This window comes from Dromiciops gliroides, chromosome 4 (genome assembly GCF_019393635.1).
Source record: "Dromiciops gliroides isolate mDroGli1 chromosome 4, mDroGli1.pri, whole genome shotgun sequence".
NCBI classification, from domain to species: Eukaryota; Metazoa; Chordata; class Mammalia; order Microbiotheria; family Microbiotheriidae; genus Dromiciops; species Dromiciops gliroides.
Genome location: NC_057864.1, coordinates 294,682,608 through 294,695,206, shown reverse-complemented (window position 1 = coordinate 294,695,206; position 12,599 = coordinate 294,682,608). Strand labels below are relative to the sequence as shown.

At 37.3% G+C, this 12,599-nt stretch overlaps 1 protein-coding gene across 1 annotated transcript in view; it reads right to left on the bottom strand.

The window, feature by feature from the left end:
- Nucleotides 1–12,599, bottom strand: part of CD109 (CD109 molecule) — a 178,860-nt gene that overhangs the window by 12,769 nt on the left and 153,492 nt on the right. The window contains exons 27-29 of the mRNA XM_043962437.1: nucleotides 6,192–6,382; nucleotides 5,047–5,202; nucleotides 2,267–2,332 (exon numbers count right to left, since the gene is read on the bottom strand). Of these exons, the coding sequence (XP_043818372.1) occupies nucleotides 2,267–2,332; nucleotides 5,047–5,202; nucleotides 6,192–6,382 (413 nt within the window). The remainder of the gene's footprint in view (nucleotides 1–2,266; nucleotides 2,333–5,046; nucleotides 5,203–6,191; nucleotides 6,383–12,599) is intronic.

The window sequence follows — 12,599 nt, the reverse complement described above, 5'->3', positions numbered from 1 at the left end:
GTTAATAAACATGTGGACAGTTGTACAATTTTGCTCTCAAAATCTTTCAAAATCTGAATAAATGGTGTTGGGATTCAATGCTTTCCATACACTTCTATTTTATTGATTAGATTTAAGATATTCTGTGTATTTACTGCTACAGAATCTAATACTCCTGACCTGTACATCCAAAGAGAACAGAAACGAGAAAGGCTTTGATGTCTTTCTTAGTCAAGTCTTCCTTTATATAGACTCTTAACTATCTCCCTTTTGTCTACATATTTTACACTGTGATTATCAAGGTATCGTACTCATTCTCCAGTTGTCTTCTTTCCTTTGATGGATTTAAAGAATAAACATCTTTGCAAGGTTGTTTTGAACATTCCTAATTTGCAATATTTCTAGTTGTTTCTGACCTGTCATATTTTTTGGGTTTCCCATTTCTTATTTTTGCAATTCCATTTTTAAAAGAGTTATTTCCCCTATTAGAATGGAAGCTCCATGAGGGTAGGTGTAGAATTACTGATCTTTGTCTCTTCCCCAGTAGCAGGCACAATACTTTTCATTGTCTGTTAAACACATGCTTCTCAAATTCCCTTTGACAATCACTTTGATTTTGTCAGCAGGGGGACGTATGGATTTATAAATGGGGTTTTTTCCAACCACCCTATCTTTTTCATACTTAGAACATATTTTCTTAGGCTTCAAATAAGATGTTTGTATATTTGGGTTTTGAGTCTACAGTTTTCTTATGAGTTATTTATTTTAATAACACTATTCCTTTTGGGTATTAGTAATATTTATATTTGTTATAGTTTCTTCATTCAAAAAATTTAATAATCTATTAATGTATTCCTTCATTTTTATTTTAACTACCAGAATGTTGATATTAGCCAGGTGGTATTGACTACAACATAGTAGTTTATTGATATTTGTTTTCTGTTTCAAATTTGTAGTTTAGTATAGAGGTTAATCTTACTTTAGGCAACAGGGAATTCCATCAAAGTTGGACATAAAATGAATATAGAAATATTCGAATATAGAATATTTCCCATTGAATCCCCATTATAATTTCAGAGATATTCCCACAGAAAATAAAACTGACCTCAATATATAGTGAAAATTATATATAAAAATTACATATAAAAAATTCATTTGTGACACAAATTGTGTCAATGTGACTCTGGGCATGTCATTTAATTGTCTTCATTATCCAGGCAATTTCTTTCTTTTTTTTTTTGTGAGGCAATTGGGGTTAAGTGACTTGTCCAGGGTCACACAGCTAGTAAGTGTTAAGTGTCTGAGGCTGGATTTGAACTCAGGTACTCCTGACTCCAGGGCCGGTGCTCTATCCACTGCACCATCTAGCTGCCCCATCCAGGCAATTTCTAAGACTGTGAATTGTAGAACATCTGCACCAACAAAATAAGTTTTCTCACAAGTCCAACACCTCTCATACACACACACACACACACACACAGCCACCAAAAAAAAACCAAAAACCAAAAACCAAAAACCCAACCCTTAACTAAAACTATTACCACACATTATGAAACATATAATTAAGATAAAAAGCTAAAATGGATAGTATACAACGAAGATAAGTTATTCAAATGGATAATGAATCTGCATGGAGTTAATATATTCCAAAAACACATATATTTTCATACTAAAACAGGAAATGTGAATTAACCATGTAATTAACATTGAATACCAACAAAAACTCCAATGGACTTTAATGATGAAGTTGTCAATGGTTGCTATTTCTCCAAGTAATCAGCAAAATTCACAAATAAAAATATTTACAAATTTTTAAAGTTAAAAGCCATTTATAATTTTAACCAGGTTATAAAAATAAATCAATAAGACCTTAAAAGAGATTCTCTAAGCTATCTTTATAAGACCTCCCAAAGAATCATATTAAAACAGTGATATTTAACTAAACTTCTAATCAAATCATTCCATGACCATCTAAGTTCACTCTGGGTTCTGAAATACTACATGAGTCAAATGCCAGTACTGGCAGGTCCTACAGCAAGCTGGAAAACCATTGAGTGCAGACCTGATGACAGATCCTGAGCCTTGTCATCCAAATTCCTATCTCGCTAAATTAGAGAGACATCACTAAAAAGGCTAATCACCAGTTGAAGAATTTTCTTCAACTCCATCAATTAACAAACACAGTCTACTTAGGCACAGAAAAATAGATTCAGTTAGAGGGTATATGCTCTTCAATTAAGTAGCGACCAAAGTATTGACTTAAACAAGTATAAACATGACTACATACCTGACAGAAAGCAAATCCAAAACCATTTGCTGAAACGGTAACTGAAGTTGGCTGTTGGACCGCAAGCTGAATGAAGGGAGGAGAAAAAATAGTGAATATGTGACTATGGCCATATCATTTATCATGATATAGGAAAGCCCTAATGATTAGTAATGCCAGTAAAAATACAAACAGTTCAGTATCATCATTCGTTGTCTTTTTTTAATGTACATACAATATATATGTTGTGGTAAAAATTATTTGTGATAAAATTATTATTGCAGTTTTTAGCTGACTCATTTGGGAGGGGCCACACCTGGCCCACCCTGAAGTTACATATGCTACTGAGGTCAGAAGGAGAACTCTCCATAGGCAGTTTTTGAAGGACCTCCCCTTTTGGGGGAGGAAAGATTGAATGCTCCCTGAAGGGAAGAGGAGGCTCTTCCAGAACACTAGGTCTCTTCCGGAACGTGCTCTCTCTCTGGCAGCTCTCTCAGTTTTCTCCCCTTAGGATAGCGCGAGCTCTCACCTCTCTCAGGATTCCAGGTTTTGGTGAGTTAATTACGGAAAACCCTAAATTCCTTTGAACTAGCTTAATTGGAAATGGTCTGGGGATTGCATAGGTTAACTTTAGAGTTAAGAGTATCTGTATTTGTTTTTTCCTATTTCCTTGTCTTTGATTTTTATTAGTTTCACCTTTGTTGTTTAATTAATTCCCAAGTAATAAAATCTGATCCTTCTGTGAATTGAAGCTGTAAGGCTCATTTTTTATTGGCCTGGGAGAAATATCTAAAAAGGGCAGTTCAGAGGGGAGGGTGAACCTGAAATGTCCCTCATTATTTCCAGGACCCCAATATTAAGGCGAATCACCCAAATAATGCTCCATATATCAAATTTTGGCCCTCACAATGTTATGTTATATATGTTACATATATATATATATACACACACACACACACACACACACACACACACGTGAATGTGTATTTGTTGGTATTGAAATATTTCAGTCATGTCCAACTCTTTGTGACCCCATTTGGGGTTTTCTTGGCAAAGATACTGGAGTGGTTTCCCATGTCCTTCTCCAGCTCATTTTATACATGAAGAAACTGAGGCAAACAGGGTTAAGTGACTTGCCCAGGATCACACAGCTAATAAGTGTCTGAGGCCAGATCTGAACTCAGGAAGATGAATCTTTCTGGTGTGAATGTGTATGCTTATATATAAATATATAAGTACACATAAGAATATATACTCATATATAAACGTGCATACATATTTGGGAAGAGCTAAATAACTAATCCTCAGCAATTGAACCCAACCCTTTCTGAGTCATGGACCCCTTTGGCAGACAAGTGAAGCCTTATGCTTATGTAGTTTATTACCTATATTCATAAAAAAGAAAGTGCTAAATTCCAGGTAGAAGCTAAAGAAAAAAAAGATGTAATTTTTTCCCATCCAAGGTCATGAACCCAGGTTAAGAACCACTAATCTAAAGTTCTCTGTAGCATGTAGGAAAGGAGAATCATCCCCTCCACCAGCCAATCTTTGTGATGTCATTAGTCTTCTTCAAGAATGAAGGATGAACAGGGGCAGCTAGGTGGCGCAGTGGATAGAGCACCGGCCCTGGATTCAGGAGGACCTGAGTTCAAATCCAGCCTCAGACACTTGACACTATCTGTGTGACCCTGGGCAAGTCACTTAACCCCAATTGCCTCAAAAAAAAAAAAAGTATGAAGGATAAACAAAAACAAGATCCTTCCCCAAGCTACCATACCCTTATTTCATTAAGTGTAAGTAGAGGCAGAAAGGCAAATCAAGGTCTCTAGTGATTGACAGTTATTCATTTAAAGTGCCCACACACTCTGCCCTGGATGGACAAAGCACAGCCAGGGATTTTATCTTCCTGTCCTAAATGCTGAGATGTCCCTCAAACATGGCGACATAATTAATCTTACACTGAAGTTCACTTCATCCCTCGTTTTCCTTTTTCTTCACTTATTTTCTAGGACCCTGAGGCTACAATAGACCCCTACTCCCAGGCCAGGATACAAAACCACATTAAAGTAGGCAGAAAAGAGGGGCATGAAAGCAGCTGATGAAGTAGAAAGATAATAATAATATGCTCCCTGAGGGTAGAGATTTGTTTGTTGACTTGTGTCCCTAGTGCCTAGCATTGTGCCTCATGTGTAATAGGTTCTTAATATGTGCTTGTTGAATTGTACTGGAAGGAGTACTCTGTGACCTCCAGCCAAAAAGTTAAACCACCATCCTAAGAGCAACCTTAGTTTTGTTGTTGTTGTTGTTGTTGTTGTTTTGTGTGTTTTTCGATGAGGCAATTGGGGTTAAGTGACTTAACCAGGGTCACACAGCTAGTAAGTGTCAAGTGTCTGCGGTCAGATTTGAACTCAGGTCCTCCTGAATCCAGGGCCAGTGCCCTGCACCACCTAGCTGCCCCGCAACCTTTGTTTTAACAAAGTAATTTGACTGCTGGTCTCCTTAGCCTCTCCTGGCTCATCTGCTTTCTTCTCTAGCCATGACTGTCTTCTCCCTTACTCTACTTCTCTTTCCTAGTCTGGGTTTCTAAGCATTCATCCAATGATGGGCACTCACACTGCTCTTCTTTAATCCAGGGTCCTGGGTACAATATTCCATAGTTTCAATGCCTATGTCTTATATTAACTTATCTGAAATCTGCTCAACTATTTCATGATTGAAACAAAAGAGAATTACTCCAGCTTACAGCATCATTACACAGTTTTAAATACGTTTCCATTGGACATATATTCCTCATTACCTACCTCTGCTGTTTGAAGAAGAAAGCGGTTTTTAGTGTTAATTGGAAACTCTGTTGGTGTTGTCACACTAGGTCCAGTTACTGCTACTCTCATGTCTGTCTGTCCAGTAGTAGTGAGCGCTGCAAATGTAGATAATGCATGCAAGGCCACAATGGTATCCTGGTAGGAGAAAGGAAAAAAATGGTCTATATAGGAAAGACACAACAGTTAAACGATTCTGAATTTTTCCCAATAACTAAAGACAATTCTTACAATTTAATTGTGAATTACTTTTTCCTATCAAAAATAACAATTACTTAGACAATTCCTTCCAGAGTTATATTAGATGAGAAAAAAGCTCCCTAATTGGTTGGCTAGTTGTCTGTAACATCAGAGGGAGGAACCAATCAGATACACCTAAGTCAGCCTTCCCACCCTTTTGATTAAACACCTGACCCAGTTGTGTTGGAACAGCATTGAAGAACTAAGGGTATGACAGACAGCCAGAAATAACTAGGAGCTTTTACTATGACTTGCTTGTGCTGAGAATCCTGAATCCCAAACAAAAAGCAGCTGTAATGGATACAGACATAGAAAAAATAAAGTGTGCCTCAAGCCCAGCAAGACTGAATGTCTTATCAAGACTGAGATGAAAATTCAGTTTGCCTTTAAAATGACACTTACAAAATGTTGCTAACCATAAGTTATTATCATTTCTAAGCTACAAAAGGACTTTAAGATAGGTATTTTTAAATAGCCTCTTTATTCCTTCATCATAAAGCCTTAATTTATTTTAAAGCCATAAATAAACCAATCGAGTTGATACATATACTATAAGGAACCAAATGTTAAATTTACCATATTGAACTGGGGAAAATATGAAAGTGGAAAAGAAACACATAAACCCAATAGATGCTTCCACTCATAAATAATTTTAAAATCCTAATTTTATTTTAAAAATCTTAAGTTGGAATTTCAAAGCATGGAATCTTTATGTGCCATCATTATCTCTATATATGGCTTAGTGAAAACAATTTCCATTTCTTTATAATCACACAATTCCATAAAGCCCCAAATCCCACCTACTATAACAGCATCTAGCAACATTCCATGTTAAAAAAAAAGTATATTTTCAGAAAAAAGACAATCAATAACTTATCATCTCTAACCTGGGTAGAGGAATAACCTCCAAGCCTATTTCTCTGCTTGCTTAACCACTTCATAATAGGCACCCCCTCCACCATCCTATTTTGCAGGAAATGTGACAATAATGCATAGGCTGCGACCTCTATGTCCAAGGAACTTGGCTGCCAGGATTGAGAAAGTTTGGATACCGATGACACCCAGAACTGCATGCCTCCTGCAAGACAACAACAGCATCAAAATATATAGCAGTGAGTAAGGAATAGATAATTAAGTCAGGAAAGTATCGATCATACTATCTACCGACAAATAGAGAGATGACAGACTCAGAGTACAGAATAAAGCATTTTTTTGGGGGGACATGGCTGATACAGGACTATGTTTTAAATAACTATAGATATCTGTAATGAGATTTGTTTTTCTAGCTTTCTCAATAGGTGGGACATTGGAAGGTGGGAAGGAGAAAATTCAAAACTGAAAATTTAAATAAATTTATTTAAGTATATGTCGGTTTTGATGAACTGGTTCCCTCCCACCCTCTACTTTTTTTTTTTCATCTTTGTTACAAGGTTAGGCTCACACGGTAGAGGAAGAGGGAGGATATGTTCAGAAATTAAGGTAATTTAAAGACAAAAGACAACATTTTTTTAAAGAAGGAGGAGGAGGAGGAGAGGAAGAGGAAGAAGGAGGGAGGGAAGGAGGAAGAGGGGAAGGAGGAGGAGAGGGAGGAAGAGGAGGGGAGGAAGAGAAAGAGGAAGAAGAAGAAGGAAGAAGAAGAGGAAGAAGGAAGAGGAAGAAGGTGAAGAAGAAGGTGAAGAAGAAGAAGGAAGAAGAAGAGGAAGAAGAAGAAGAAGAGGAGGAGGAAGAAGAAGAAGAAGAAGAAGAAGAAGAAGAAGAAGAAGAGGAAGAAAAGAAGAAGAAGAAGAGGAGGAGGAGGAGGAAGAAGAGGAGGAGGAGGAGGAAGAGGAGGAAGAGGAAGAGGAGGAGGAAGAAGAAGAGGATGAGGAGGAAGAGGAGGAAGAGGAGGAAGAAGAAGAGGAGGAGGAGGAGGAAGAGGAGGAAGAGGAGGAAGAGGAGGAAGAGGAGGAAGAGGAGGAAGAGGAGGAAGAGGAAGAAGAGGAAGAAGAAGAAGAAGAAGAAGAAGAAGAAGAAGAAAGCATTGTATACTCCAGTCCAGAAGGTAGAGTACACAACTCATCTGGATATATATCCCTTCCTAAAAGTATTTTAGGAGTCAGTGTGAAGAAGCCTAGACTGGGTGTTATGAAACATGAGCTCTCCCAGTTCTATCATTAACTAACTATATGAAGTCAGACCAGTCATTTAACCTCCCTAGGCCTGTCTCTACAAATAAAGAGGAATTCTAAATGATGACCAAGAACCCCATTAGCTCTAAAATTCTGTAGGACTTAGTTTCATTATTCATAAATTATAGTAATATAAATTTAAATTATAGTCCCCCACCCTTAAAAAAAATTCTCCCTGTGGCCCCAATCAGGTGGAATTTCCCTAAAAATGTTTATGCCACATGTCCTGGAGGGGGCAAGGTTTCTTCCCATCCACCTCCCAAGTACTACAGCAACAATTTTAATAGTAGCTACATCAATCAATCATCCAGAGCTACATCTATGCCAAAGACAATCAAGTGAATAGATCTTTAAGCTAGCAGAAGGAAGAAATAACAAGGATTCTCTCTGCTTCTATGGAAACTGGGAGGTGGTCTGCTATAACAGAAAGTCTACTGGGAATGGAGTTAGGAAGGCTTGGGTTCAAAATCCACCTTAGATATTTATGAAATGAGTGACCATGGAAGTCACTTAATCACTTTGGGCCTCAGTTTCGTCATCTATAAAATGAGGGAGGCGAAGGGTGGGGGGGAGATCTGGGCTTATGCCCTCCAAGGTTCCTTCCAGCTCTAAATATATGATCCTATAATCAATCTGCCAATATCTAGGATAGAGTCAAAGGCACTAAATAATAAATGTCTAGCTCCTCCTATATTTAAGTTCTCTCATTTAAAGAAGGTGCCCAGAGCAGCCATCTCATCATTTCCCAACCTGGACTTCCACATGCTCCGCATGGGGTAGCCTGTCTCCACCTCCCTGATTTTTAGCTTCCTTTTGTGTGTTGTCTTCCCTAATTAGATTGAGAGCTCCTTGAGGGCAGGGACTATCTTTTGTCTTTCTTGCAGATAGAGGGTCTTAATAAATGTTTACTGACTATTGTTGTTGTTTTTGATAGTGATAATGATGTTGATGATGATGATATTACAATGTTTTGTGAAGTTTTACAAGTGTCACAACTTTATGAAACTATCCTTTATTTGAATTAGCGGAATTTAGAATTAGTAGATATAATGTTTCCATAATACTCTGACACAATGGAATGAACTCTAGAGGTCGATCCCAAAACTTCGCAGAGTTAGCGTGATTGTCATAACAATCACATGTCCACACGGACAAAAATGGATTACCTCTCATTCCATGCCTTTCCAAAGTACACAAGAATTATTTTAAATATCATCAAAATGTAATTAACACTCATCTCTCCTTCAGCACACACATATACACATACATACAAACCTCCACCACCTATTATCAATATCTTTGTTCTCTGCACTCCTTCACAAGAGAAGGGAGACAGTTAAATTAGTGACGTGGAGGAGATTCATTATGGAGATCTATTACTTACATTTGCCTATCTTACTTGGCAAGGTAGATAGAGTGCTCTTGTGTCTGGAGTCAGGAAGACTCTGCTTTGTGAGTTGAAATCTGGTCTTAGACACGTACTAGCTGTATGATCCTAGGCAAGTCACTTAACCCTGTTTGCCTCAATTTCCTCATTTGTAAAATGAGCTGGAGAAGGAAATGGCAAACTATCCAGTATCTTTACCAAAAAATATCCAAATATGGTCACAAAGAATCAGACAAGACTAAACAACAACAATAATCTCAAAGGAATATATACTAAAAGGAAAATTACTTGTAAAACTCAGAGCACTATATAAATGTGAATTCTATATTTTTATTATTTGTGCAAGACACGGGACAAATAAACATATGAGAGATTTAAAAGGATACTCAGGGGGCAGCTAGGAGAACCTGAGTTCAAATCCGGCCTCAGACACTTGACACTTACTAGCTGTGTGACCCTGGGCAAGTCACTTAACCCTCATTGCCCCACAATAAAAAAAAAAAAAAGAAGAAGAAAAAAGAAAGAAAAAGGATATTCAGTTGAACCAGTCAAAAATCAAATCTAGGGTCTGACTGTTTATGATTAATTAAGTGTGTACTATGTGCCAACCATCACGGTAGGTCTGGGGATACAAAGTCAAAAAGTGAAAAAGTTCCTGCCCTCCAAGGAGCTTATGTCCACCTTATCAACAATATCTAGATGAGAAAGGGATGCTTAAACCAAACTGTATTCTGATTTTCTAGAAATTGTTCAAGGTAAATCATAGGCATTTGAGAAACTGTCAAATCCTAAGGGAATTTTTTATTTTATTTCGCTTTTCTCATTTCAAAGATGCAAATAGTAAATTGCATTTCTCACCAGTAACATTTTTATTATTCACAGAAACAAATTTTCCAAAGCATGACCTAGTCTAACAAGACCAAATAATTCCCAGTTCCTTAGAGAACTGGCCTGGGAGCCACAGAATCATAGCATCATAGGTTTAGAGCTTGGTTATTGTTCAGTAGTTTCAGTCTTGTCTGACTCTTCATAACCTCATTTGGGGTTTTCTTGGCAAAGATACTGGAGTGATTTGCCATTTCCTTCTCCAGCTCATTTTATAGATGAGGAAACTGAGGCAAACACGGTTAAGTGACTTGCCCAGGGTCATACAGGTAGTGAGTGTCTGAGACCAGATTTCAACTCACAAAGAAGAGTCTTCCTGACTCCAGGTCTGGTGCTCTATGCATTGTGCCACCAAGCTACCCAAAAGGACAACAGAAGCCATCAAGCCATTTCTCATAATAATAACTAGTAATTATATGGCATCTTAAGATTTGAAAAGCTCTTTATAATCTCATTCAATCCTCACAATCCTGAGAGGTAGGTGCTATTATGACTGCATTTTACAGTTGAGGAAATTGAGGCACAAAAAGGTTAAGTGACTTGCCTAAGGTTACGCAGCTAGTAAACGGCTGAGGAAGAATTTGAGCCCAGGGTCTTTGTGACTCCAAGTCCAGTAAGATATCTATCTACCTGCAGAGAAAGCTTTTGACAAAGTACAGCACCCATTCCTAATAAAAACACTAGAGAGTTTAGGAATAGGGGGAGCTTTCCTTAGAATAATAAACAGTATCTACCTAAAGCCATCAGCAAGTATTATATGCAATGGAGATAAATTAGAGGCCTTCCCAATAAGATCAGGGGTGAAACAGGGATGTCCATTATCACCCCTATTATTTAATATTGTCCTAGAAATGTTAGCTTTAGCAATCAGAGAAGAGAAAGGAATTAAAGGAATTAGAATAGGCAAGGAGGAAACAAAACTATCACTCTTTGCAGATGATATGATGGTATACTTAAGGAATCCTCAAGAATCAAGTCAAAAATTACTTGAAACAATTAACAACTTTAGCAAAGTAGCAGGATATAAAATAAATCCACATAAATCATCAGCATTTCTATACATGACCAACAAAGTCCAGCAGCAAGAGATAGAAAGAGAAATTCCATTTAAAGTAACGGTAGGTAATATAAAATACTTGGGAGTCTACTTGCCAAGAAAAACCCAGGAACTCTATGAACACAACTACCAAACACTCTTCACACAAATCAAATCAGATCTAAATAATTGGAAAGATATCAATTGCTCATGGATAGGCAGAGCTAATATAGTAAAAATGACAATACTGCCTAAATTAATTTACTTATTCAGTGCCATACCAATCAGGCTACCTAAAAATTATTTTATACAGCTAGAAAAAATAATAACAAAATTCATCTGGAAAAACAAAAAATCAAGAATATCCAGGGAAATAATGAAAAAAAATTCACAGGAAGGTGGGTTAGCGGTACCAAACCTGGAGCTTTACTATAAAGCGGCAGTCATCAAAACTATCTGGTACTGGCTAAAAAATAGAGTGGTAGATCAATGGAATAGGCTAGGCTCAGGAAATGCAGTAGTAAATGACACTAGTAATGTAGTGTTTGATAAACCCAAAGACTCCAGCTTCTGGGATAGGAACTCAGTATTTGACAAAAACTGCTGGGAAAACTGGAAGATAGTATGGCAGAAATTAGGCTTAGACCAACATCTTACACCTTATACTAAAATAAGGTCAAAATGGATACATGATTTAGACATAAGAGGTGATACCATAGGTAAATTAGGAGAGAAAGGAATAGTGTACCTATCAGATCTTTGGAAAGGAGAACAGTTTTTGACCAAACATGAGATAGAGTATATTATAAAATGTAAAGTGGATGATTTTGATTATATTAAATTAAAAAATTTTTGTACAAACAGAAGCAATGCATCCAAAATTAGAAGGGAGGCAGAAAGCTGGGAAACAATTTTTGAGGCCAGTGCTTCTGATAAAGGCCTCATCTCTAAAATATATAGGGAATTAAATCAAATTTATAAGAATCCAAGTCATTCCCCAATTGAGAAATGGTCAAAGGATATGAACAGGCAGTTTTCTGATGAAGAAACCAAAGCTATCTATTCCCATATGAAAAAATGCTCTAAATCTCTAATGATTAGAGAGATGCAAATTAAAACAACTCTGAGGTACCACCTGACACCTATCAGATTGGCTAAAATGACAAAAAAGGAAGATAATAAATGTTGGAGAGGCTGTGGGAAAATTGGAACACTAATGCATTGTTGGTGGAGCTGTGAGCTGATCCAACCATTCTGGAGAGCAATTTGGAATTATGCCCAAAGGGCGATAAAGCTGTGCATACCCTTTGACCCAGCAATCCCACTTTTAGGTCTTTTGCCCAAAGAAATCATGGAAGGGGGAAAGGGACCCACATGTACAAAAATATTTATAGCTGCTCTTTACGTGGTAGCAAGGAATTGGAAGTTGAGGGGGTGCCCATCAATTGGGGAATGGCTGGACAAGTTGTGGTATATGAATACAATGGAATACTATTGTGCTGTAAGAAATGATGAGCAGGAAGAGTTCAGAGAAACCTGGAGGGTCTTACGTGAGCTGATGATGAGTGAGATGAGCAGAACCAGAAGAACATTGTACACAGTATCATCAACATTGAGTGTTGACCTACTGTGATGGACTATATTCTTCTCACCAATGCAATGGTACAGAAGAGTTCCAGGGAACTCATGATAGAAGAGGATCTCCAAATCCAAGAAAAAAAAAGAAAGAAAGAACTGTGGAGTATAGATGCTGATTGAACCATATTATTTCTTTTGTTTTGGGTGCTGTTGTTTTTTTTTTCTATTTTGAGGTTTTGCA